A 27,709-nucleotide genomic window follows, 5' to 3' on the forward strand; every position below is an offset into this window, starting at 1 on the left:
ATTCAATGCACGGAGCTCCATCACTAAAAACTTCAAAAGCCAATCATAAATAAAAATTTTGATCATAGTTTGATTTGATGAAAGTTAGAACCCAAGATTGATTGACTTATGAGAAAAATGACTTCTTCAATATATTAGTTCAGTCTTTGAATTTATACATTTACTGATCCTAATATGGAAAGTATATCTTCAAATTTTAAAAAGGCCCTAAATAAAAATTCATCAAAACATACATTACTGCTCTCAATGACGTCATTTGAATTTATTCATTTTTAATTGCATTTCAAATAAAATTTTGAATCAAAATAAATAATAATCAAGGGAATACAAATATCAAAGATTGAATAAGATATAGTTTCCATATTAAGCAGAGAGATCAGAAAATAAGAAACTATAAGTGGAGTTGGTTGCCCTGGTTCACTCATTTAGCCAAGTCCATTCCAAAAATTATCCATTCCCTTAGTCAAGTTTGCAACATTGTTATCCCTTCACACAGTGAAATCCATCCACCCAATAGTCTCTCATCTCAGCGACCATCTTACTACCAGCATATCCCTCCCTTTACATCTACCTCCCAATAGGAAAACCAGTTTCTTATGTCAAGTCCATTGTTTACCCAGATATGCCAAGTAGAACTTTTTTTATTAGAGTATATACGAATATGCTGTAGAGGTTGCGGTGAATTTTTTAATAAATGTGAATCAAATAACGAGGAATTGATCAATCCACTGTTCAATGATATCTACCACTGGTCAATACAGAGTATTCTTTATTTTTTGGATAGGTTTTAAAAACGAAGACGATTTTATTCCTCTTATTGCAAACTTGGACCTGAAGGCCAATGACCAGTCCCATGTTTACATGATCCTTATAATCAGATGGAAAAACATGCAACTATGGATAGGAATGAAAGGTCTCATTCACAGGGATATTTCAACAGTCAAGGGGGAGTCTCCATGGTCAACGTCAAAAGAGTGGGTGGTTCCATCAACCTCGATGACGTAAGACCCGTGGAAACCACGAAATCTAAACTCGCCATCCGCGTCCGCAGCACCCTCTACCACCGTCATCCACTCTTTTTTTAAGTCGAGGAGCCTCTGCCCGGCTGCATTGACCTCTCCCTCAGCGTTGACCAAGTGTGAATTCTCCCTCCACACGGCGGTCTCCCAGAAGCCCCACAACATGATGCCGCCGACGGCCGGATGCGCATATGCCTCCCGCAGCACCACCTCCAGATCCTCGGCCCGCACGTGCTCTTCTGCAGCGGCCACGTCAACCTCGGTCAGCCACACGGGCAGTCCTAGCTCCCCCAGCCTATCCAGAGCCGCCGCAATGGTGGGCCCCACAGGACTATCTATGTGGCATTGGATCCCCACGCCCCCCACTTGTGCACCATTCTCCTGCAGCTCCACCACGTGGCGTGCATAGGCCTCAGGAGAAGATGCCGGGTCATTACCATCCTCCACGTTGTAGTCGTTGACGAAGAGGGCCAGGCTGGGATCCGCCTTGTGGGCCAGGTCAAACATGTGGGCCCATGCAGCAGGTCCCCCCAGCCGATCCTTGAAGAAGGATCCGTGGAGCATCTCGTTGTTCACGTCCAGGTGGCGGAATCGGCCACGGTATTTAGCCAGGAGTGAGTCAACCCGGTCTCGGACCGCCGCAGAAAGGTCGGGCTGGGACAGGGACCGGACCCAGACAGGAAGCGTCTCCTCAACCTCCCAGAATAGGCAATGGGCTCGTGCGGGGATGCCATGACGCTCGCAGAAAGCGAGCATCTCGTCTGCATCGTCGTAGTTTTGTGCCCCGCGCTCGGGCTCTGTGTGAGCCCACTTCAGCTCATTGGCGAATACGGCCCAGTTGAAATTCTCAAGGAAGAAGTCCACCAAGTCCTCGTTGTCCAGGGCTGACCGGCTGAGGCAGGCCCCAAATGGAAAGCTGTTCTTTACCTGCCGGACTTTGACCCACATATGCTGATTAGCACCCCCTTGCAGACTCACTACCACATCTCGCTTCCGCACCTAAGTAAATAATTAGTTAATATAATTACCCCAGAGAGAGTCAAAAATCAAAACAGAGTAACTATTACCATGTCAGTCTGCCTTTGGAGAAATGCAAACCGGCTGACCCGGTCAACGGCAAAGATATTGAGACCAGCGACCATGAGGTCAACGCCAGGAGCCGGTCCCTGGAGAAAAACTGCCACCTCGGCCGAGGTCTCCAGTCTGAAGGACCCCGCAATCTCATGCCACTGAGAGTCATTGACTTGGATGCGGCCGCCGTTGACCCAGCGGGACCCACCCACACAAAGTGCCACGTTCACATCCTGGGGTCCACTAGACACGGGTCCAACGCGGACCCAAGCGGATACTTGGTAGGTTGTGTGGGGCAGCACTCGGCCGGTGATGGTCTGGGCAGGGCCCATCCAATTCTGAGAGCGGTCCGTGGCAAGAATGTAACGGCCACTGAGCCTAAGATGGTGGCCCAGCGAGTCTTTGGCCAGATGAGGAAGCAACATTGGCGATCCGTGGCAGAGCCTCAGAGTGCAGGATCCCATCACATGCCACCCAAAGAGCTCGTCCTCTAGAGAACTGTTCTTGATGATGTTCTCCCCAAACACCACCCTCTTCAAAAGATAACAAATGAGTTTTATGTAAAATGAAAACAGTGGTTTATTTAAATTTGAAGTTAAAGAAAACAGCGGATCACCTCTAAAGCATGGGGCCGCAAACTCTGTAGCTTTTTTGCACGTTTCACTTTGAAACGGGCGATCAGGAAATCAGTGCCTGAGGGTGGGCCCTCTAGAAAGATCACAACCCGCGACGGCCTCCCATTGATGAGAAACTTTCCCCGAAGACGAGTCCATTCCACTGAAGAAGCCCGCTCTCTGAAATATTAAAACTTTGATTTAAAATACGGGTATTTACAAATAGGGAAAGTCACATGGTGCTGTGCGGGAATTCGCCCCAACAGGGTGAAATTTTCAACTGCCCCAAATGGCTTGGGAAGTAAGCAGGGAGCTTTCAGTGTGAAAAAATGAACTGTGCACCGCCCATAACAACCGAACCGCAGAACTAAAGTCTGATGCGGGTGTCCGACATCAGAACGCCCACTTATGACCAAAAAATTCAGCCAAATTTTATGTTTTAAACAGAAGTTGAACACGCACTGACCGAACCTCTAAACTATCACCTAAACGAGCCATTTATTTAATTTACAATTTTTTTTATAAATAACCAACCAAATAGCCCATTTGCTTCAGCCCAGGCCCTGAACAGTAGGCGGAGTGAAAGGTGGCTGTGCAAAGGGCTGCTCAAGAATTCAAACCGCACCAAGCAACACCCGTGATCAGACTATCCTATTTGCAAATATATCAACAGAAATCTAAATAATAATAAACAATATACTAAAGAAATCTAAATATTATGATATAATAAAGAAGAAGACTGACTTGGCAATGGAAATATAATCCTCTCGCCCACTGGGATATTGAACCCACAGAGTGGCCTGAACATCAGAATCTGAAGAAGCTTCGCATAGTCGAACGACGCAAGTCATTTCATAGGCGAGTTTCCTTTGAACTTGCTCAGTGATTTCTTGCTCAATTCCATTCCAAGTATGGCAGCGGTCTCCAGTACATGCGAAGACTCTTTTTCCTTTATAAGGATGTATTGTTTCATCACCCTCCGATCCACGCAAAAAGATTTTGCATCCTCGTCCAGACCAGTTCTTGAGGCCATCATCAAACCGAGGGTTCTTTAAGATGCTTTCACCGGCAGTAGTGGTAACGCTGGAAGTTGTGCCAACAAAATTGTGGTCTTCAATAATGTTCTTCTCTAGTTTAGGAACCAGAGAAGCCTTTGCTTCCAATGGCAGAGATGGAAGAACATCAGTGGTAATCAGGAATGTTAAAAAATACGTAACTTTCATATCAGCATTAGATAGGAACTCAGAACCATATCTTTGACAATTGGGGTTTCAAGATATATTCGGACAGTTAACCAAAATGAATGAAAACATATTAACATTTACCGATCTAAATGATCAGATCCAAATCCAATCAATCTGTTCAAACAATCTTTTGATATGATCAATGATTAAACTATATGTTTCGATGGATTTAATAGATCGCATTTGAAACGTATAAATATTACAAAAACCTTTCGGTTGAAGCAACATTAAAATAAAACGACATGAATGTTTTACAGACCTAATCTCATTTTGTCAATGACATCATTGGCAATGTCATGGTGATTAGTTTGATCAGATATCTATGTGATTTTCTTGGGATACCAAGGGTATGATCCTATAACAGACAAGATCATAATCGACCTGCATGATTGAAATGGAAAAGTCATAAATATTAAAAGGACAGGGTATTTTTTGTTTCTTTTCACCAGACTACAAAGATCTCATTACACATGATAAGTAAAAAGGCATACCTCTAACTGCTTATGACTCGAAGGAATGGCCAAAACTGAATCGATTAATAGGTCTACGCCGGGGGGAGGTCCCTCAAAGTAAAGAACCACACGATCTGGCTTGGTATTTAAAACAAACTCGCCTTCCAACTGCTCCCACTTCTCTTCTGAAGCCTCAATTCTGGATCCAGAAGAAATGAAAAAAATCAATAAGTAAAAATAGTATGTAGTACAGAACAAGACACAGAGAAAATCTGGATATCCTACCTTCCAATGAATACATAGTCTGTCGTAGAATTATTCTCCAGTCTAAGTGTAGCTTGAACAGAACAAGAAGCACCACTACATCTCCCAACTCTGACACACGCAGAAACAAGATAAATGCAACCTGGAGAGACCCTGTCACTTAGATCTTGTTCCAGTCCATGCCAGGTTTCTGTCCTATTTGTGACTACGGCGTAAGAAGAACCTGACTTTGCAGTGACTCTGATCGGTTCTCCAGATGTCTGTCCTACCACATATGCATCACAGCAATTAAAATGCCATGAACATAATTCGTTGGTGAAATCATAATTCTGAATTATATTGCCCTCAAAATTCTCCTCCTGGCTCATCTGTCAGGAAACATAGGAAGTAAGAACTTTTCAACTATTGGAACTTGTGAGATCAAGAACTTTAAATATTTATTTAAATGTAAAGACAAAGAATGTTATTCAATGTGGAAGTAGAGATCGGGACTAAGAAGAATACTTATGGATGGAATGTTTTCAGAAATCAAGAAAATGTGAATGTTCCACCGGAGATTTTATGTTCCCTACAATAAAAGAACAAAAGCAAACGTTCCAAGGTGATGCTAATGATTCAATAACACGAAAGAACGTTTAGAATAAATTCATAGACGATTCAGAAGTAATAATCTCTGGCTAATTATTCAAAAGTTCAGCAGTTTGTACATGCACCGGCGCTGAAGTACTTATCATTTAATTATAAGATTACCAGATAATAAGTATTCAATTCAATATGCAATCATTAAAAGTAGGATCTTCAGGCCTCATACAAACCAGAGGTCAACGAGAAGGGAAGAAAAACTGAGAGAAAACCATGTGCAAATCAAATCGAAGAGGAATGGGGACCTTCCTCCAGAATCACCGGAAGCGGATGATTGGACAATCTGGTTCCAACCCCCCCCCCCAATTAAAACGGCTGATTAAGCTAGAAATAGACTAGTATTCCAGCATCATATGATCAAAAATCGTGGTTTACCGACATTTCAAGTATTCTTTGACCTCAGACAATCTCGCATCAACAATTACACGTTCAAACTTTTGACTCGTTAGAGATATAAAAGTCAATTTCCTGACAAATCTTCTCGATTCGCCGCTCAGAATCTCAAGCAGCTGGCAACAAAGATCGACGAAATCTATCCGCAAAAAACAATGAAAACGAAATCCTCCAGTTCACGGCTCACCTTTCCCGAGCTCTTCCCGCGTCTTCCGCGGCGCGACGCAGGAAATTTTCTTTGAGAATTCCCAATCTTGCCGGACGCGACTGCGCCTCAAGGAAACACCGACGGTCAATGAAAGTGAGATCCAGGCTGGAATAATTACTATTGAATCTTTGGCATTCAATGCCGACCGCGACAACTCAAAATCTACGACATCGTCATATTTAGAACAAGATTATCAAGTAAAGAACAAGGAATTTGCGAGATGGAGAAGGATTTTACCTACGAGAAGCGACGAGAGACCTTCTGAAGAAATCTTCTTTCTCTTTTTTCAGATTCCCCCAGTGTTACATTCAAATTTCAAAGTAAGAGATGACATCTCTCTCTCCACATTCCTAAATCTATCTATCTCTCTCTCTGTCTCTCTACATATATCCATCCATCTATCTCTCATCTCTGTTTGTCATCTCTGTTTGGATGACGTGATGCGGGAAATATTTTGATGTTTTTGCGAGATGATGAATTGTGGATCCATCTAAATAACCAATAATAAATGATATTTTATTCTTTAGGGCCACTCTGGACGATGACATGTGATGAATATGATGGATATTATATACTCGTCAACCCAGTCATTCGGCCATGTTTTACATACAATGCAGGGATGCGGACGGGATGGTTTTTTCATCCCAGGACAAACAAATAATCCCCTCTGCAAGGTTGGACGAAAATCGTCCCAAGACCTTCGAACGGGACAGTTTTCGCCCACTTAGACGAAAAAACTGTCCCGTCCAAAGGTCCCAGAGGAAAAAACCGTCCCGTCCGTGTTCCTGCTCTGATTCTGGAAGTTGGACGAGACGATCTTCGTCCCGTTCTATCCATCACCCATGTCCTGACAATCTAAAACTATAGTTTTCCATAAGTTTATTGAAAGAAATATGTATTCATTAGTATAATGAAGTCCATGAATACCTGCAATGTGCCCTGGTGAATTATGATGTGATCAAAGTACAGTGATCACTAGTGTTTCAATATGTATTTTAAATATTCATGGTTGATTGGTAATTGAGTTGGGAATCAAATTATCTAGATATAATAGAACTACTTTATCCTATTTACATGATAAGAAAGATTGATCGAATGACCATTAATATAGAGACTCTAAGGACATATGGTAGGTGTTTTTTTGATAAATAATTCATTCAATTGATTTGTATGGATCCTTCAATACCTAAACATCGAGCAAGTGGATTTATTTCACGGTTATATAAATGATATGTTGACCTGAGACACCAAAGATGTATCGTGGATAAAGGATTAAGTTTTGACGACAACTTACTAGTCTTTAACTATGGGATTCAAATAAATCTTAACTCAATTTTAGTAAGAAGTATACACAGGTTACTGAGTGGCAAGATAGGGTCATCAACCTTTGGTATAACAAGAGATTAACTCAAGGAAGATAATGCAAGTAAATCTATGGCATGGGTCATGATAATATTAGAGAAGGCATTCTCCTAATATCTCTATTCTGCATTAGTACTAATCGAATGACAGATTAGGGTTCGACGATTAGCGATACCCTAAGCCATTTCAAAGTCTCACCTAGATTAAAGATTATACATATTTGGTAACCGATGATGAACAAGGTTACACAAGAGACTTCAAAGATTATGTTGTATCTTCTAGATCACAAGGTGTAGCTTCGCACCCTACGCACTAGAAACTTAACCTATCAATTTGGTTTAATGGATTCTTGATTAATTAACCTACATGTAGGTATTATTAATTACTGAGGTTGGATAATAAATTGTATTAGGCCTTTAAAGTTATTAACTAGATTGATATATGGGGATGAGGAGTGACACGCAGAAAATTAAAAGATGTTGTAATATATGCTTAACTAATAAGGCTTCTTGCACCTTTTTTCTTCTCTCATTCCACAAGTACCTCTTCATGGTGAAAAGATCAATAATTTCTTCAAGAATAGGTAAAGGAGGAGAAAAAATCCTACAATCGTCTAGCTACGTGGATGTTTCTACAGGCCAGATAAGTAAAGAACTTGAAGAACTTTTAAAATATTTAGCTTCTATTCCACTAAAAAGTTATTTTTCATGCACCAAACAATAGCCCCATAGCCCAACAGAAGATGAATGGAACGGATGACAATTTGTCATCCATCCAACAAACCTACAACAAACTAGGAGAAATACGTACTTCTGAATAACCAATAACATACAATATTTAACTATTTATTACAAAAGGCTGATGTCTTGAGGGCCAAGTGTGTGGTCCCCAAATAAGGAAAAATAAAAAGCTTCAAATAAAAAACAATAGCATGCATAGTTGGATTGGTTTGTGAGTAGTAGATGACCTTGTCCATCGCATAAAGATGTGTTTTTTCCAATAAAAAGCAATGATAAATATTTTTATAGTTGACGACGAATGGATGGTATTTGTGGGGAGAGTATGCATCCCCACATCGGGGAAATAGTGAGGGAGGATCATCTAGGCGAACGCGTTCACACTCGTCACCAGACACTTCGTGGAGCCCAAGCCGACGTGAAGAATCCACATTTTCACTGCCAGGTTTGAGAAGTTCCATTCACGTTGTCTTGGTACATGTCGTGTCCCTTTGTATTTTTTTATTTTGACGGCTCACTCTAGTGTACAGTCCCATCCTTGGTTGTTTTTAGTTTCTTCTCGTCGTCTTTGGACTGTAAGGAGGCCCCTCCTGAGTGAGTACATGCCTCCCCCTTGTATGTGTTTGTTTGCTTGATGTTTTAATTTGCCTCTTTAGGGAGGGGGGCATCCATGTTTGACTTTCCCCTAGGGTTCGCCCAATAAGCCAAAAGAGGCCCATTAAGACCCCATAACTGATGTCTCCTTCCTATAAGAAGAGGGGGGGACATGGAGGCAATGCTTGTTATTCTTTGTTGAAGATCCAGATCAAAACTGATAGTTGGAAGTTGTTGTTTTGAAAGAGCAATGGTCTACATTGTTTTTCATGAGAAGTGTTTTCTTCTTGTTTCTCGACCATTGATTAGATGCTTGTGTTCTCCCTCATGACCCTGTAGCAATCCGGCGTGCCTTCATCAACGGTTTGACCACTATAGTTCAAATAGGGACACCGGGCATTCTCTTCGTCGAATTTACTTGTGTCGTGGCATTTCGGTGCATGAAATTCCACACTAAAGCATCTCATTCTTGATGTCATCGACCCGGAGAATTCTCACCGCGAATGTTCCTCGAATGTTCCCACCTTGTTCAATTGCTTGGGTATCTCTTCGTTTTGATCATTCTCTAGCGATGTCGTGCATTTCGATCTTTTCTCGGTACCGCTTGATGCCCCTAATATGCCCGATGAAACACTTGTATTGTGTGGGAAAGGGGAGTGGCGAGGTGAAACAAACACCTTGTTTTCTTTTCATTCATCCTCGCTTGTTGTACTGGCAACCCCAGCTCCATTCTTTAGCGGAGTTCTGTCACATTCTGCAAAGATTCCCACACTGTCGATCACGGATCGATCTGCCTTGATCCGGCAAGATTTCATCATTCTTTCCAAAAGGGCACATGCCCCTCAGTCAGTACAATTGTATTGGGACAGCACGCTCCATAACCTCTTCTCTAGAATTGATTGTCACCATGCCTTCATCTGTGATGGAGTTGTTCACCCTTGAGGTTTAAGCCTGAGGCGAGAACACGGAATCCTACACCATGTCAGTCCCAAGACGGTCAGCACGCCCGAGTATGCAGAAATATAGCCTCCAGTCAACTCCGCGGCGCAACTATGCTACCAGAAGTCGTCGAGCACAACCCAGTCAACTCGCGACTCCAACCCTATGGATCATCATCGTCGTGCCCTTTTCATCGACCCAAAGGTTATGACTATTGTCCCTCTTACAGTGCAGTTAATTATATTTTTTAGTGCTGATTTCTTTGACTGCTCCACTACCACGAGAGAATTCAACGGTGAATATAGGATTCGCCACCGAATTAGCGTAGCAATTTTCTTTAATTGGTGTCTAAACAATGTTGCTTGCAGTGACAGTCGTGGATGCTCACAGACGATGAATGTTCCCCACACCATACGCATTTCAGCCGAACACTCAGATTATTGGGAGCCTGTCCGCTCCCAGATCCCTCATGTTGAGTTATTTGTTTACGTCTCCAAATCACCTGGCTTCCACCGTATTTCTTGTTGAATTTATTACATGTTCGCATTAGTTGATCTCATTGCATCACACAGTCTCGTATGTTCCCTATGATGTGACACGAGTCACTCGATCCTGGTGTTTGTCGTGTTACATCGAATAGGAAAGTTAGATGAAAAAAAATAATATCAAGCACGACTAGATTGGCTCATGAGCACAACTCTAAGTCAGTCATATCCAACATTGTGTTTATTGATAAAATATATTTTTTAATTTATTCAAAAAACCCTGTTAAGAGGAAAACATGGACATGACCATAACTAGGGTTTGCCACATTGGACGATGGATCAAACCGAGACCATTTGTCACATGAAAAAACTTGTGGAAACTGGTTTCATAGTTTGCAACTTTTCAAACTTGATCTTGTGCAGCAAGTCTAGCAGTAGTGGGGCCTTTGAGTGTATCATACTTTGAGGAAGGCGTAGTGGGGTCAGCCCCATGAGAGAGAACATTGTGTACTAAATTACAAAGAGAATTTATAGAGTCGTTGCACCTCGCTATGCGCTATTGAGGCTTGGATAGTCTAACATTTGGTTATCGTTGAGTTTTATAGGCCTTGACATGGATGAACAAATCAAATAATCCGCAGCGGAAGACTTAAATGGAATCAAACAATATCATTAAAATCATTAAAACAAAGTACCTCGACACAAATCGCATCTATGATTCCTTTGATCCTCAAATGATTCGCATGGAGCGGCTCATGTGTGTAGCCTCAAGAAGTATCCATGACATCCTTGACATGTCAGATCTCCTCCTCGTTGACGAGTCCCATTCAATCTCCTTAGCTGTCGTTATGTCGTCTCAATTACATATAGAGTCGAGAGGAAGTGTGGGAAGAAAGGAGAAGAAGGGGAAGGCCCTTGAACAATTCTAGCATGTCATAAATTTCTTTTCAAGTACTTCCCTGATTTATATTAAGTGGATATTTTTCATAAAAACTTCAAAAACTTAAGTATATCATACGACGTCCAAAAAACCATTTGCGTATGACCCTCTAGGCTCATGTATTAGTCTAGTTAACGACTCTAGTGGTCTGATAACTTTTTTTTGTCTTTAAAATTAATTAACTATATCATCATATAGATTAATTAACGTCAGATCGATTTAACCAATCAATACGTTGACTCTCTAACACATGGAGTGCTAAGCTAAACCTTGTGCTCTAGAAGATACAAAGGAATGTGTATCGATTCACTCATGGAAGATGTTCATCATCGGTTATCATGTATGTATAGTCTCTCATCCACTTGACGCTTCTAGGATGACTTAGGGCATGGTCAACTGTAAAACCCTAATCATTCATTCGAGTTAGTACGAATGCATTTGGAAATTATCGAAGAACTCTTATTTAGGTATTTCACTACATTGGCCAAGGACTTGATCACATCATCTTCCTTGAGCTGTCACCTCTTATTTCGAGGGTGGATGATCCCGCATTGACGACTCAATCATCTTTGTGAATTTAGTGATGTACTCGAACTAAGATTATTTAGAGTTCGATGATTAGGGGCACGTAAGTAATAGTCAAAGTATAATTGTGCATCCACGAGACATCTTTGGTGTCTCAAGTGTAATGACCGCTTACACAACCATGACGTGGATCAACCTAATTGACAGTTTGATATAATACCATTCATGGATTCGTGTGGATCAATTCAATGTACACTTTCCACTAAAGATCACACACTGTTTATCCTTAGTTTTCCCACACTAATGGATATGGGACCGGCCATACTCATCATATGACTGAGCCTAGATAGTATTATTCTATCAGAATACTTCGATGTCCATCTCAAATATCCTTTGCATATGAATACTTAGAACACATGCTTAAAGACTAGTGATCTACATATTAAGATTTTATCATAATTCGCCGAGTCCAATCATGCATTCTTAGACTTCATTATAAGCATCATACATGCAATATAATGAATGTGGTCTATTAATGAACATGGAGTGAGATATGAATGTGTGATTGGCTTGTCGGCGACATATACTTCCATCAACTATTATATCGTTGATGAGCAGAAGGTACTTCGTGTAACCTACCTGATTGTCTCCTCAAACTTGCTTCTAGAATGTCGGTTCCACCGCTCCACCCTTGTAACGCATGCTCGTCAGTGATTGGTCCTGCCTAGCGCATTGTGTGTCTATGAGTCTTTGATAAATGATATGTTCCTATGCATCCTCTAGTTATGACACCATATGCACAAAAATCAACTTCCAAGCACACAAAAATCAACCCCCCCCCCCCCCCTTCCTTGTCAGCACCACCCTTAATCAGCTAATGCTTTACCCAAAAAGCAGCATTGACTTTGCATGAGTCACCACCTAGGATAAGGAGATGCATCATCAGCTAAAATTTTGGAATATCTTTTCTAGTTGTGTGTTCTTTAATGGGGATGTATGTCTATGCGTCTTTTAGGTTGTAGCAGCAAGGTAGCGGCAAAACGATGCTATGTTGGATGTGGTGCAACAATTAAATTGAAGCGCCCTAGGAGCTAGGAAAAGAGTTTTTATTTTCCAAGATGGACTTTATAAATTAGCTTATGATGCATTATTCTTTTGCAAAAAGTTCAAGTCAATTTTTTTACTTTTCTTCTTTGACATTGACAATTGACTAGTCAAGATGACTGGACTGGGACTAGATAAGACTGGACCAGAACCAAATCTAACTTTTGATAAGATTTAGGTCCACACTAAAACCTGGCCGGACCAGGACCAACACCAAACTAACAACATGCCAAGACTTTCAGGTAAGCTCAATGTGGGGCTTGTTGGTGACATGTGATGTCTTTCGGAAATGATGATGTCATTTTTCTATTGATCTTCGGGCGCACTGCCACACTCTCCTGAGATCAAAAATTTGGAGAACATAATGATAAAACACAAAGATATTGATGAAGAGAGGACCTGTCATAGGCTGGGAGATCTTGTTTAAAAAGGTGGGCCGCCTCGGGATTTGCTGGGCTTGTTGGATTTGGATAGGTGAGAAGGAACTGAAACAATTTTCCCAGAATAAAATAAATTCAAGTTTAAGGAAAAAAGTTTTAAAAAATTATGGAAAAATTAAGCAGAGAGAGAGATGAAATGGACCTGGACCGATGTCAATATCGTACAGACATCGTGGCAAGGGGACCAACGCCTTGAATGATATCCATGCACAGAGCTCCATCACTGAAAACTGCAAATATCACTCCTAAATCAAAAGGTTGATCATAGTTTGATCTGATGAAAGTTAGCACCCAGCATTATTCGACTTCATGTGAGAAAAAAATGATTTCTTCAACATATTCTTATGATTTCTTTTTATTCACCAACAACTATCAATCTCTTAAAAATGGGTCTGTTGTTCAAATAAATACCAGACTAACAGTTGACGCCCAGTCTGAATTTAAATTATGATGAGAATGAGTCTGAGAATTCGATTGCCATAAACAATACGTTTATTTTAAGTGTATTGTCGATCGTGAACCTGACATTCTATGCAGACGGCTAGAAGATAACAAGATTTTATCGCTTGTGTGATCGACAAACAACTTGAAAGAAGAATGTTGATTATTGGCAGATAAAATGTGTAAATTCAGATCAAAGAACTTGAATTATAAGTCCAGGGTACCATTTGGGTGGAACATCTCGGGAGTGAAACGAACACGAGGGGGTTTCTCCGGGTATTTATCGCCGAACGTCAATCTCAGACCAAAAACGCCACCTAAACTTTGCGAGATTATCAAATTCACGAACAAAACGATGCAGAAAATGGAATATCACGACGGAATCGACCAAAATAGGTTGAAGCCGAAGCCCGATTACCTTCCCAGCGAACAAGTTCTCATCCGACAAGGGGCTAGCGCTGCATCCCTAATTCCTCCGGATCAAATGCAATAAACGCAACGAGATGAACAATTCAGACATCTTAACTTCGGATTTCGATAACAAGATCTGTTAAGAAGAGTTATAGAGAAAAAACTCCGAGAAATTCGACCTCTGGCGGCTCGTTGCGGATGCTTTTGAGATCGGCCATGAGCCAGAGCTGCGCGGACGACGCCATTACTGGTGGAAATTCAGTCACGCCTTCTACGAACAGCCAAGTTCGGATTCTAAACTGGAGGAGCGGCGAATTCCGACTGGACGATTCAGGATCGTGGCAAGGGCGAAGCAACAACAGACTTCTCTCTCTCTCACTCCATCACTCACTCTCTCTTTCTCTATCTATGTATACATCTGTCTATCTATCTTTGTCTATCTACTCTACCAATCTATATATCTATCTATCTATCTATCTATCTATCACTCTATCTTTTATCTATCTATATCTCTCTAACTCTCTCTCTCAATCTCTCTCCATATTTATCTATCTATCCATTTATCTCTCTTTATCTAAGTACCTCTCTAACTCTCTCTATCTCCCTCTATATCTTTCTATCTATCTCTCAAACTCTCTCTCTTTATCTAAGTATCTCTCTAACTCTCTCTCTCTCTCTATCTCCCTCTATATCTTTCTATCTATCTCTCAAACTCTCTCTTTTTATCTATCTCTTTAACTCTTTCTATCTCTCTCTCTCTCTTCATCTATCTCTCTAACTCTATCTCTATTTCTTTCTTTAAGTATCTCTTTCTATCTTTCTATCTTTCTCCGATATCTCTCTCTCCATTTTCTCTATCTCTCCATCTCTCCCTCTATATCTCTCTATCTTTCTATCTCTCTCTATTATCTCTCTATATACATTTCTATCTCTCTCAATTATTTCTCTAGTATCTCTATTATCTCTATATCTCTATCTCTCTATACTTCTTTCTCTCTATATATATATTTCTATCTCTCTCTGTTGCCTCTTTGTCTATCTCTCTCTATTATCTCTCCATCTCTCTTTCTCTAAATATATCTCTCTTTCTCTCTCACTATATATAACTTTCTCTATATCATCTCTATATCTATCTATCTTTCTATCTCTCTTTCTCTATATGACTATATACCTATCTATCTCTAACTCTCCCTCTATCTCTACCTCTCCGTCTATCTCTCTCTCTCTCTCGTGATATTTAATACGGTGGTAGTATAAATAGTTTACTGGAATTTGAAGTGTTTGGATCGAGAGATCGAGAGATCGAGAGAGAGAGAGAGAGAGAGAGAGAGAGAGAGAGAGAGAGAGAGAGAGAGAGAGAGAGAGAGAGAGATGAAGGCGCTGGGATGGTGGCTGATGCTGGTGGGATTTCTTCGCCTTGCAGCCGTCTGGTTCGGATTCTTCGACATTTGGGCGCTGCGTCTCGCCGTCTTCTCCAATGCCAGCAGTACGTTTCCTCTTCTTTCTCATATCTCAAGTCTGCGTCTGAATCGAATCGGACCGCGCAAATTGCAGAGCTTCCCACGGACATTTCCGATTGGAAATTTCCTGCTGTATTTCTCTGGACATTTCGTGTTTTTCGTTTGATTTCATGCTGTTAGGGCATGCTTTCAGCTCTATTTCGGGAAAAATCAGCAACCGGAGGAAGTTGATGAAAATCACGTAGATCTGACTTCGTCTCGACGTCCCTTGTTAGAATTTCTGAACTAGTTACGTTGCTTTTGATGATATGTCTTTGAATTTATTCTATTTCTGGACTAATTATGTTTTTTTTTCAAACTATGTCGAGGAATTTCTTCAATTTCTACACTAGATACGCTGTTTTTATGAGATGCCGAGGAATTTCTTCAATTTCTAGACTAGTTACCTTGTTTTTAATGATATGTCCGGGAATTCCTTCAATTTCTGAACTAGTTACCTTGTTTTCCATGATATGACGAGTAATTTCTTCAATTTATGTACTACTTATGTTGTTTTTCATGATGTGTCTAGGAATTTCTTCAATTTCTGGACTAGTTACTTTGTTTTCCATGGTAATTCTAAGAATTTCTTCAATTGCTAGACTAGTTACGTTGTTTATAATGATATGTGTAGGAATTTCTTCAATTTCTGGATTAGTTGCGCTGTTTTTCTTGATATCGCCAAGAATTTCTTCAATTTCTGGACTACTTACGTCGTTTTTGACGATATGTCCTGCATCGGCTCTCCATTGTCGCATTTGACCACAATCGAACGCAAGAACAAGAGCAGATCTGACCAGCGAAATAATTAAACTTAGCTTTTTTTTGCAGTGAATGAAGTTCACGGAAGAACATTTGGAGTGTGGACGCTGTTGACTTGCACGCTCTGCTTTCTTTGCGCATTCAACCTCGAGAACAAGCCGCTCTACGCCGCCACCTTCCTCTCCTTCATCTACGCCTTGGGCCATTTTCTAACTGAACATCTTATCTACCGTACGATGACCGCCGCCAATCTATCCACCGTCGGATTCTTCGCAGGTGCTCACCGGAAATCGGATTCGATTTAAATACTATTTTTTAAAATCGGATTCGATTTTTTTTTTTTTTGGGGGCAGGAACGTCGATCGTTTGGATGCTGCTGCAGTGGAACGGCTCTCGGAGAGGCTCCAAAAGAGAATAAGGCACAAATTTTAAATTTAAAATTTTTTTTTCTGTTCTGGATTAAATCTTCTGTGAAATTCTTTTTTTATTAATCATGGGATCATTGACCGTTGACAAAGTCAAACTAGAAAAAGCGCGGGAAAATCGAGATTTTGAAAATTTACTTATGATTCGACTCGTGCTATAAAAGTCTCAAACAGATGATCATTCGGCGGCAATTTCCTCGGCGGTCTTCGTCTCCTCGGAGTGATCGTGGAGAGCGGAGAGCTCCGCCAGAGCGTCCTTCTCTTCATCGATCTCCTTCTCTTTACCGTCTCCGTCGGAGCTTGATGATGCTTTCTCGCCGTCGGTGTCGCCGGAGTTCGTCGTCTGCTCCGCCGAAACGATCTCCGATCCAGAATCTTCTCCGGCATCGTTCGACGTCGTCTTCGCGGTGTCTTCTTCCTCTTCTTTCTTCACCTCAGATTTGATTTCGCTCGGCTCAATTTTTGTCTCTTCGTCGGTGCCGCTGGAATTAGTCGTCTTCTCCGTGATCTCCGATCCAGAATCTTCTCCGTCAGTGCTCGCCGTCGTGGTATCTTCTTCCGTTTCTTTCTTCTCTTCAGATCTGAGTTCGGCCGGCTGAATTTTGGTCCCAGAATCTTCTCCGCCAGTGCTTGCCGGTGTGCTATCTTCTTCCGTTTCTTTCTTCTCTTCAGATCTGAGTTCGGTCGGCTGAGTTTTCGATCCAGAATCTTCTCCCTCAGTGCTCGCCGTCGTGGTATCTTCTTCCCTTTCTTTCTTCCCTTCAGATCTGAGTTCGCTAAGCTGAATTTTCGTTACAGAATCTTCTCCGTCAGTGCTCGCTGTCGTGGTATCTTCTTCCGTTTCTTTCTGCTCCTCAGATTTGAGTTCGCTCGGCTGAATTTTCGTCTCTTCGTCGGATCCGCTTGAACTCGTCGTCTGCTCCTCGGACATTGTCTCCGATCCAGAATCTTCTCTTGCAGTGTTCGTCGCCGCTGTGGTATCTTCTTCCGCCTCTTTCTTCTCTGTAGATATGAGTTCGCTCGACTGAATTTTCGTCTCTTCGTCGGAGACGCTCGTCTGCTCCCTTGTAATGACCTCCGATCCAGAATCTCCTTCGCGGATTTCCGTCGTCGGCGTCGCGGCATCATCTTCTTCTTCTTTCCTCCCTTCAGATCTGAGTTCGTTAGGCTGAATTTTCATGTCTTCGTCGGTGCCGCTGGAATTCGTCGTCTTCTCCGATCCAGAATCTTCTACGGCTTCGCTCGTCTTCTCGTCCGATTTGAAATCGCCCGGCTGAATTTCCGATTCTACCTCGACCTGACCTGCAGAACCAGAACCAGTTTTGTCACCTCGTACCTGCTCTTCCTCTTGTTCGACCGAATCAGAGGAATCAATCTTCTTAATTTCATCATCGGATCCACTTTCTTCCGAAGAAAAGTCACGCCGTTCATCGTCCTGTTTCGACTCCTCGTCTTTTTGTTCATTCTCTTGCTTCTCAGACTCTTCTTCATCACTTTCCGTCTTTTCGGCATCCGAGATCTTATCCGTCTCTTCCGAAACTTCCTTGGACGTAAATCTCTCCCCGGATTTCTCCTCAGATCCATCTTCCTGCTCACCGGTCTCAGAATTCTCCTCTTCCATGGCCTCCCTCTCCTCCGTCGCGTCCTCGGACGCATCCGCTTGATCCTGACCGTCGGATTTCTCCTTGCCCTCGCCTTCCGTCGTCGGATCGGCTTGAGACTCCTCCTCTTCTTCAGCTTCTTCCTTGGAATCCCGATCGATAACCGGATTCCTCTCCGGCAGATCTTTCCTTCCCGATCTGATAATCATCCTTAGAGACTGTTCTTCGTCAGGCCCCCTCTTGTCACGCGTGTGCTTCACTTGGAAAACCAACCAAGCGCAAACGGCGATCAAGACCAAGATCTGGATCCCGTGCTTCAGTTTCCATCCTCCGTTCCTCTGATTTCTCCCGAACGACTGCCTCATTTCGACTTCAACCCTAGATTTTAAACTTGGTTGATAGCAGTAAGGAATGAATAATGGCGAGAACGGCAGATCTGAGATCTGGCGTTCTTGCCGAGGAGAAGATGAAATGAGAGAGGAGGACGAACCGGTTAGCGGGGAATGAGATAGACGGTCGAGGTTGAGTTTTCCTTCTGCTTCCTCGCTCGTAGTGGCGCTGGACGCGAAACAAGAGTGTGCTTTTAGATCTGTGAAGACGGAAGATAACCGACAGATTGGAGTAGGGTGGCCACTCTCGCCTCTTCCCGTGTTGTCCGATCCGTCATTGTGCATTTTATTTAGGGCTTTTCTGCAATTGTCTCCCGACGGCTCACCGGCGATCTATAAATATTTAAAATTGTTTGTTTATTGTTTATACATTTATGAAGCGTAATGAAAGTATTAATATAATATTACATGATGTTTTCTATGGTTATTGAATTTTTGGGAGAACCTTAGTGGCCACTCTAGCCTCTTCCCCTCTTGTTCTTATCCGTCATTGTGCATTTTGTTGAGGGCCTTTCTGCAATTGCTCCTGACGACTCACCGGCGATTTATATTTATTTAAAATTTTTTGTTTATTGTTTATACATTTATGAAGCGTCCTGAATGAGTTAATATAATGTTACTTGATGTTTTATATGGTTATTGAAATATTTTGAAGCTTAAACTTAATTCACCAGAATAAGGCATATCGCCTGATTTTGTTCTCTTAAGAGACTAACCGGTAAGTTGTCATTTTACTAGTAAAGATCAAGGTAGACTGATGTTTCAAGGTAGTTGCCTAAGAGCAAATTCTGGAGCAATTTGGACAATATTGTAGTGTTTAAGATAATTTATTGTCCATCACAGTGTCTAGAGTTAATATATGTTTCTGTCTGATGGTGGGGGGACATGTGGAAACCTAGAGTAAATCATCGGCACCCAAAGATGGAACTTGACTCAAGGCATGGGTGACTAATGATGGTAAGGGACAACAGCTGACGGATTGTTATCTGTCTTAAGAGTCTTAAACACTAGGTTATTTTTTCAGACTCTCCATTATTTGCTTTAGAGAAGTTACTAGTGTGTTGCTTAAGAGGACAAAACTAGGCACTATGTCATCATGAAGGCCTAATGCAAGTTTGTACCTTAACTTGTACAAAATGCTATTTTGTGATGGATGATACTCTCAATGTTAGGGTTTTAATTCATTGTTGGTATTTGAGATTATTCAATAAAAATATAAATTTGTACTTACTAATTTTTCGCTAGTGATGAGTATGGTTTGTCTCCACAGGGAATGATGATTAAGGATTTAATATTATTATCATGATTATTATTAAGATGATAAGAGTTAATTCTAAATACAAAGTTAAGTGATCAAGAAATACTAGGCAAGACAGTAATATCGAGTCGAGGAGAGTATTTAGTAGACAATGATAATCCAAGTTTGAGCTGAGCAAGTGAGTATAATATTTTAAATAATGATGACACAGGTGTGACAGGGTAGAGTAGAGAACGAGTTAAATATGATGATTAGCAAGTAAGTTAACTCTACGATGATGGTAATACGTGATATTGAAGATGTAGGAAGTAGTGTCATGGTGAGATATGATTGTAGAATCTAATTACCCTATTAATAGTGTCGAGAGAGAGCAATGTAAGGCGAGGACGCTTACTGTGATTCATTATGTTTTGCCAAAATCATGGGAATATGCGAGTGCAAGTAAGATCCCTCTCTTTTTTGTCGCTTCTTCCCATACACCTAAGGCACCAAGAACACATTTGATAGATCTCAAAAATCTACTATCTTTTAATCAGCCCAAATGAGTAGGAAGCAAGTGTAATGATGATTTTGATAGTGATTCACACCTCTATTTATGGATCAAATAGTATTGATGGAAAGAGGAAGGGGAGGCAAAGCAATCTCAAAAATTTCAGCTCAATCCAACTTCTATATTGTCTGATTTCGTGTTTTGAATGGGGAGAAATCCTAACCATTTATTATCTCTCTCCTCCTAATTAGTGCAGATGCTTCCTCTTTTTTTATATTTGGTCGAGTTGTTGATGGAGGACCATCCAGCAGATGGCGGCTCAGCGACGACGACGCCACCCAAGGATGCCACGATGACGCGCCACCAGCCACGCCGAGGCGCTCGAGTCGACGTCCGTCATCCGGGGTTTAAGTACTCCGGGTAAGCAAGGCTTTACCATTTTATTATTTTCATCATCATGTTGTATTTCTTTCCGAATTATGGATTGGGCCATTATCGTAGGGCCCGTCCTCGTCTTTGATTTTATATTTTAGAATTGTATTTGAATTTGTAAGGAGAGACCGAACCACGTTTCACGACGGTTCGATCTCTCCCCACGTTCTCTTGGCACCCCTCCTCCCTATATAAGGGGAGGGCATGCCCAAGGAACATTTGGAAGTTTTTGAATTGAAATTGTTTCAAGAATCTTCCCCCTATCGTAGTCGTAGCGTAGGGGGTTTGGCTAGCCCCACCTCTTCGTCGAGACCACTCCGAGGAGTAGAGCCCACGTCCTGTCCGTCGAGATCACTCCGGGCGTGACGTGTTCAACCGTACCGTCGAGATCACTCCGGTACGTTAAAGATTTTCAAGAAGCTGTTGAAATCAAGAATCGAGAGAGCACCCATCGAGATCACTCTGGGCGTCCTCGAAGGTTCGCGACGACTACGGCGCCGCGCTGCATTCGGGAAATCATCTCCAACGAGGAGAACCACCCGCGACCCACCAAGAACTCACCACGCCAGGTTCTTGGCTCTACCCGTCCATCTCCCCATCCTTCATCCCTCCATCGTTTCTTGAATCTTCCTCTTCACCCTCATCGTTCTTGACCATTCCCCTTCTCCTCCCATCGTTTCTTGAATCGTCCTCTTCACCCTCATCGTTCTTGACCATCCTCCACCACTTTCCATCGTTTCTTGAATCTTCCTCTTCACCCTCATCGTTCTTGACCACTCCCCACCATCTTCCATCGTTCTTGACCATAACCACCCCATTCTTGCATCACCCTTTGGTTCCCCCCCCCTTCTTGATTCGACCGCCACTTCTCCCATTGCCGCCCCGCCCCGAACCCCGATTCCCGACCACCCCGCATCACCGCCCGCGTCGGGGACCCGCTCCGTGCCGTGACCCCACGCCGCGCCGCGGCTCCGCCAGCGCCGCGGACTCGCGCCCAGCCGTGATCCGACCGCGTGCCGCGAGTTCGCGCCCCGCCGAGGGTCCGCCAATTGCCACGGTTCTGCCGCACTCTGTGGCTCCACGCCGCGCCGAGGCTTCGCCCCGCGTCATCAACCCGCCCTGCGCCGCCGTTCTGCCCTGTACCGTGGCTCTGCGCCACCGCCACTGCCAGTCGCGACCGGTGCCGCCCCGTCACTTGCGCCAAGCCACGTTGATCCCTCCCGGCATTCCGGCCTACGACAAGACGAATCCGTCCCGGGCGCTATCTCGCCCGTCTTCGATACGCCGTGGACTACATATTTTAAGGTCAGCTCGTCTCCTCTCCATCCTTAACCAGTATTATTACCTGTTCCAGTGCCGTCCTCCGCTATCGCATCCTCTGCCGCCACTCATCACTCGACGACGGATTAGGAACAGCCACTATTGTGGGAGCAGGACTTTCTTGAGGTAAACGGTCTGTCACTTGATCTTTAAATTCCGAACTTATCAAGGCCGTTAGACGCCCCTCTCGTCTAGACGTCTAGTGGTCTTGAGGGTCATTGGGAGTCTGACTTTCGGATCAATCTATTTGGTGATCGTCACCGTCCATCGCGTTATCTCCTTGTGTCTTAACTGCTCGATCATAAAATCTCATTGTGTTTGCATCATATCATCATTATTCCTGTGACGCGAAACGCGCCGCTCGATCCCGGCCGTCGGCGTTTCGCATCAGTTGTTTAGTCGCCAAATTCTTTAATGATTCTATGATCGCCTTGTCTTCTATGAATATGCAGTTTAAGATGGCCACATGTACCTACAAGAGAAAAAGGTAAAAAAACACTTTATTTTTGTATTGAATATTATGATGTGGCAAAGTGTTGTCATGCACCACATTACAATATTCTCCATTTTCTACAACTTCCACACTAATCCATTCACATTAGAAAAAGGGTGAATATTCCATGATTACTATCTGACGTAGCATGTGTTTTTGCATGCCACGTCAGCAACATTTCTACTTTTTAACCAATTATGGGGGTACACATGCACCGCGCAATTGTTGACTGCCATTTCCTGTTTTATTATTTTCTCCCTTGCTTCTAAAATCACACTTTTTATGATTTAAATTGCTTTATTGGTCCATGCTTCCTCTTGCAAAAATGTGTCGGTGTGTCTGCAAATGATTTGCGCATTATGTCATCGTGATCCACAATGCCATAATTGTGCCTTTTCTAAATGATTAGCCAGCTAATCATTGTGGGAGTGTGAATTCGACAAATCGAATGGTGACACATGATAGGGCAAATTAAATCCGAAAATAGGTTACTAAACCATTATAAAATAAATACTTAGTCATAAAATATAATAAATACATATTTCGACTTAGGAAATTCATATCTATGTGAATATAAGTTCAAAAAAAATGTTAAAAATATATTATGAATCATTAAATTAATTTCTTTAGGGAGATGATGTCAGAAAAATCCTTCAATTCTTGATTAAATCCAAAAAAATCATAATATCAATCTAAAAATATATTTAACCATCTTAAGCTTGATAACACAAATATATGTCTATTCTAAGCATAAAAATATGTAAATTTATAATGAAAATACAATAATTTATGTTTTATTTATGAATAGGAGTGTACTTTAATGTGTCGTAACTACAGAAAAGTTGACGTCGCTACTTGGATCATATCTAATGGTTGTGTAACAGCTCCATCAAGACAACAAACTCATTGTTTGGTTTGAGGACGAAGTAAGCAGCTCATTCTTAATGTAAGAAACCCTAATGATGTTTTTCCTTTACATGGGACTAGCCTCAACACCTCATTTGACATCAATAAATCCTAACATGTGATATGATGTGTTAGGGAGTTAATGCAAGGAAGAAGATCTGCCACCAACCCAACCTAAAAGCCCAGCCCTAATCAACATTGGCACCTACTTAATGATGGATATTATGTGACCGTCAAGCCAATCATAACATTATGTTTGTTTAAGTTCATTATTACGTTCATATTATTGTAGTGTGATGTTTATAATGAAGTACATGATACATGTAATGACACAGTGAATTATGATCGAGACTGACATTGAATTATTCGGATAGAATAACACTAGCTGATCCTACTTATATGATAAGTATAGCTGATCTTGTGGCTATTAGTGTGGCGACACTAAGGACATATAGTTGGTGTTCTTTGGAGAAAGAGTTCACTGAATTGATTTGTATTATACCTAAACTTCAATTATACATAAATGTTAATTATATTGATTCATGTCATGGTTGTATAAGTGATCCACTGACCTGAGACACTAAGGACATCTCGTGAATGAACGACTACATTTTAACTACGAGCCTCTAATCATGGGATTCAAACGAGTCATAGTTATGATGTAGTATGAAGCTCACAGAGATGATTGAGCAGCCAAGACGGGATCATCCAACCTCGGTATAAGAGGAGATCGGCTCAAGGAAGATGATGCAGAAAATCCTTGGCCAAGGTAGTGAGGATATTGGAGAATGTGTTCTCCAATTATCCCCATTACGCATCAGTACTAATCGAATGACGGATTAGGGTTTGACGATAAACTGTACACTAAGTCTTTCGAGAGTCTCACGCGGATGATGGATTATACATACACGGTAACTGATGATGGTAAAGATTCCATGAGATAGTTCAAAACTACTCGGTATCTTGTAGAGCACGAGGTGTAGTTGGGCACCCCACGGGCTAGAAACTTAACCTATCGATTGGGTTAAATAGATCATTTTTTAATTAATCTATATGTTGATATAGTCAATTAATAAGGTTGGCTAATAATTATTATTGGGCCACTAAAGTTATTAACTAGAATGATACATGGGCCTAGAGGGTCACACGCACAATGTCATAAGGGTATTGGTGGATATATTTTACTTTGTAGGGTTTTCTGAGAAAAACCTAAGTAAAATATAACTAGGGAAGGGGCACTCATTTCAAGCACCCAGGCTTGCCGAGTTTTAGAGCCCCACCCTTTCTCCACTCATTCAAGGAGAGTGTCTTCATGGTGAGAATATCTTCTAGATATTTAAGAAGAGTTGCAGAAGACAACATGGAGATCCAAGCGCCAAGTGATCACGTCGATACTTCTAAAGGTCGGACTCATGAATAGCTTCAAAATGATCTCAAATCGGCAAAATCAAGGATGGAACAAGTTCCCCATGAGGTACGTTAGATGTTTAATTTTAAATATTGATTATGAATCGATCAACATGCTTCTACATCCATGATATCATATTTTCCATGGATGAACCAAGGCATAGAACCCAACACTTAAGGCCCAGTTCCATGGAGGTTGGGGTAGGAAATCACATTGTGAGTCTCTTTAGAGTATTTTCCTCTTTCTTTCTCCTAGTTGTCATTTTTTCTCTTTGTTCTTGCAAGCTGGACATCTTACCCCTATTGAGTAGCAATCGTTTATTGGCATTCCTCCATATTCTTCTGACCATTCCAGTTCTATCCTCTTCATCTTGAGAATCTCCTTCCCTCTCTCTCTATCTATATATCTTTCTCTCCCTCCCTTGCTCCTTTGTGCAACATTTGGACAATTCTTTGGGTTAAAGCACCCTACACTAGTGGACCCTAATAGAACGCCAACATGAAAAGGGGGTTTTCAACCCAACCCACCCCTAGGGCTCTTGACTTGGGTCCCCTCGACCCTAGTGAGGGAGGCCCATCTGAAATTGCATCTAACCTGTGATGGGGCTGGCTTGACATTTGCGGGTGGGTCAGGCCTCTTCACCCGAAGGAGTTTTTCACCCAGCCTGGCATTCCCTCCATGAGATCAGATGGGCCTCCCATAAGGGAAGGCCACTAGATGGACCCACCAGACACCCCGTAATGGGATGGGGCTGGTGGTCGATCATGCCTTAATGATGGTGGGCCTAATGAGATGCCCCTTATTGGCTTGCTCCCCTCCTATAGCGCTAGAAGACAGGGTGATGGTCCATTGATCATGGTGATAGATCTGTGAAGATGATGGATGAGATTTTTTATCCCTGCGACAATGACACATGACAGGAAATAATACCTGTGATGGGTGATGTGATGGGGACATAAACTCTCAAATGGGTGAAGTAATGGGACGGCTATCATAGGTAACAATGGTGATGGAATTTTAAATGATGAAAAAAGAGGAAAAAAGGAAAATTATTTTTTTATGTTTAGAATAAAAGGATGGATATTGTGAGTGTAATTAATTTTTAAAAATAATTATTAACATATTATAAATACATTAAAATATGTGTAAATAGAGGAAAAAATAAAGAATGATTGATTACTAATAAAACTGCCAATATAAATAGAAAGTATTTATGTAGAATAAAATGATGGGACTCATATAAGAACCCCATCACTCATCTCACTTTTTTAGAGCGAAGACATCACGATATGACTGCCACACAAAGTATTTGTCATGTGTCTCATTCATCTAAAAAGTATTTAACCAACCCCCATCATTTGACTTCGACACCCCCCCCCCATCCCCGACACTCGGAGAACCCAACCATGTCACGGCATGACAGTCCCCTCCATCACAAAGTGACCAATCACCTTATCCTTGTAACCAATACCCATAGTCCTCCATACTCATCAACTACACTACGACACACCAACCCCATCAACCTTGTGACAACATGACCTGTCACCTCACCCCATTTTCAACGCCTGACTCCAACACACTTCTTTTCAACAACCCCCCTCCACGTTGTCATTTTAATTATGGAGGGCAGTTGATTACATCAACACATAAAAAACTAAAGGTAGACATTAAACGCATAATTATGAAAAGAGAGAACGAGTTTGAGAGAGGGAATCAAAGAGAGAGCGGAAGACAGAGAGGCAGAGAGAGGGGTTTGCAATGATAGGGAGACCGAAAGAGAGAAAGGGAGTTCAAAAGAGTAGGGAGACCAAAATAGAGAGGACTTCAAAAGAGTATGGAGATTGAAATAGAGAGATGAAGGCCGAGAGAGAGAGACTCTGAAAGAGAGAGAGAGAGAGAGAGAGAGAGAGAGGGAGGCCAAAAGAGAGAGGAGACAACCGAGTGAGAGAGAGAGTGGGAGAGAGAGAGAGAAAGAGAGAGGGAGAAGGGACAACCAAAGAGAGGAAAATACCGAGAGAGGATTCTGAGAGAGTAAGAGAGGGAGTATGAGAGAGAGAGGAAGACTAAGAGAGAGATTATGAGGGGAGAGGGTTAGAGAGAGGGAGAGAAACTGAGAGAAAGAGATGTAATTAGAAAGAGTTAGAGAGCCCTCAACATAGAGGGAGAGAGACTGAGAGGGAGAGTCAAATGCAGAGACTAAGAAAGAAGGAGGAAAATAAAGAGAGACATACAAAATGATAGAATGAGAGTGAGAGCGAGAGAATGATAGAGAGAAGAAGAGGAGAGAAGTCTAGAAGCATGTTTGTTACTCACAGTCACACAGTCACATGTGGAGTTACAAAGAGTTGTAGAAAGAGCAGCAATAGAGGAAGATGAAGCAGTGTGATGACGAGAAGACAAGAGTTCTATGACCGTAAGTTTAATTTTTAAAGCGTGACTATAAGGTGACAATTGAAAATTTCAAGCCAAATTAAAAAAAAATTTACATAAAATTTTAAATGTGGCCTGTGACGAGTCATCATTTGGTGATGGGAAGATGACAAGACGAGCCCTCTAGCAACAAGTGAAAAAATGTGATGGAGTTTTAAAAAATACTAGTTTGCATGACAAGATAGGAGACTTGAAAAACTCCTCGTCACATTTTCGTTCATCACCACTCATCATCTGTCCCGTCACATCTGAGTCATCATGTCTGAAACTTGTTGTTCCCTATTCTGCTCCATGATCGTGAGGCCGAGCCTGGGTGGGCTCAGGCTGACGATGACCTTGATGCCTTTTCCAACCCTACATGATCACCACCATTGTGAGACTTCCGAGGGGTCATCACTATTGCCCTCGAGC

The 27,709-nt window shown here is 41.9% G+C and overlaps 3 protein-coding genes and 1 pseudogene across 7 annotated transcripts; 1 reads left to right on the plus strand and 3 right to left on the minus strand.

Annotated features, from left to right (window-relative positions):
- Positions 1-785: 785 nt before the first annotated feature.
- On the minus strand, positions 786-6,196 carry LOC144707344 (endo-1,4-beta-xylanase 1-like). Of its 4 annotated transcripts, none has more exons than XM_078580445.1 (8): positions 6,145-6,196; positions 5,887-5,966; positions 4,686-5,032; positions 4,440-4,599; positions 3,449-3,855; positions 2,707-2,884; positions 2,087-2,623; positions 786-2,018 (listed from the first exon to the last, which is right to left on the minus strand). In XM_078580445.1, the coding sequence occupies exons 3-8, from the start codon at positions 5,030-5,032 to the stop codon at positions 921-923; spliced, it is 2,727 nt and encodes a 908-aa protein (XP_078436571.1). In that variant the 5' UTR covers positions 5,887-5,966; positions 6,145-6,196; the 3' UTR covers positions 786-920. The 4 variants fall into 4 exon arrangements, with proteins under 4 accessions (XP_078436571.1, XP_078436572.1, XP_078436574.1 ...); XM_078580446.1 differs by lacking the exon at positions 6,145-6,196 and adding an exon at positions 5,169-5,232 and having other exon boundaries at positions 5,887-5,967; XM_078580448.1 differs by lacking the exons at positions 5,887-5,966; positions 6,145-6,196 and adding an exon at positions 5,686-5,813.
- A 6,538-nt stretch (positions 6,197-12,734) lies between these two features.
- Positions 12,735-14,484, minus strand: LOC144708029 (ubiquitin-conjugating enzyme E2 2-like; annotated as a pseudogene). The gene is made up of 6 exons (XR_013582622.1): positions 14,065-14,484; positions 13,893-13,940; positions 13,699-13,791; positions 13,176-13,263; positions 12,993-13,078; positions 12,735-12,931 (listed from the first exon to the last, which is right to left on the minus strand). The product of XR_013582622.1 is annotated as a ubiquitin-conjugating enzyme E2 2-like (transcript).
- A 691-nt stretch (positions 14,485-15,175) lies between these two features.
- On the plus strand, positions 15,176-16,663 carry ERG28 (ergosterol biosynthesis protein). The gene is made up of 3 exons (XM_078580647.1): positions 15,176-15,371; positions 16,216-16,422; positions 16,500-16,663. Exons 1-3 carry the CDS (start codon positions 15,257-15,259, stop codon positions 16,562-16,564), a joined length of 387 nt encoding a protein of 128 aa, XP_078436773.1. The 5' UTR covers positions 15,176-15,256; the 3' UTR covers positions 16,565-16,663.
- Positions 16,664-16,670: 7 nt separating this feature from the next.
- LOC144707508 (uncharacterized) lies at positions 16,671-18,806 on the minus strand. The gene is made up of 2 exons (XM_078580646.1): positions 18,663-18,806; positions 16,671-18,550 (listed from the first exon to the last, which is right to left on the minus strand). Exon 2 carries the CDS (start codon positions 18,535-18,537, stop codon positions 16,750-16,752), a length of 1,788 nt encoding a protein of 595 aa, XP_078436772.1. The 5' UTR covers positions 18,538-18,550; positions 18,663-18,806; the 3' UTR covers positions 16,671-16,749.
- Between the last annotated feature and the right edge of the window lie 8,903 nt (positions 18,807-27,709).

The sequence above is a fragment of the Wolffia australiana genome, chromosome 9, assembly GCF_029677425.1.
Source record: "Wolffia australiana isolate 7733 chromosome 9, ASM2967742v1".
Taxonomy (NCBI): Eukaryota; Viridiplantae; Streptophyta; class Magnoliopsida; order Alismatales; family Araceae; genus Wolffia; species Wolffia australiana.

What these genes read in the sequence shown, in the direction of transcription:
- LOC144707508 (XM_078580646.1), bottom strand. Translation starts at nt 18,537, where the DNA reads ATGAGGCAGTCGTTCGGGAGAAATCAGAGGAACGGAGGATGGAAACTG.
- ERG28 (XM_078580647.1), top strand. Translation starts at nt 15,257, where the DNA reads ATGAAGGCGCTGGGATGGTGGCTGATGCTGGTGGGATTTCTTCGCCTT. An exon ending in CGTCTTCTCCAATGCCAGCA is followed by an intron (nt 15,372 to 16,215) that starts GTACGTTTCCTC and finishes TTTTTTTTGCAG; the next exon opens with TGAATGAAGTTCACGGAAGA. An exon ending in CACCGTCGGATTCTTCGCAG is followed by an intron (nt 16,423 to 16,499) that starts GTGCTCACCGGA and finishes TTTTGGGGGCAG; the next exon opens with GAACGTCGATCGTTTGGATG.
- LOC144707344 (XM_078580445.1), bottom strand. Translation starts at nt 5,032, where the DNA reads ATGAGCCAGGAGGAGAATTTTGAGGGCAATATAATTCAGAATTATGAT. An exon ending in CGAGTCATAAGCAGTTAGAG is followed by an intron (nt 3,856 to 4,439) that starts GTATGCCTTTTT and finishes TTGGAAGCAAAG; the next exon opens with GCTTCTCTGGTTCCTAAACT. An exon ending in TGCGGCCCCATGCTTTAGAG is followed by an intron (nt 2,624 to 2,706) that starts GTGATCCGCTGT and finishes TATCTTTTGAAG; the next exon opens with AGGGTGGTGTTTGGGGAGAA.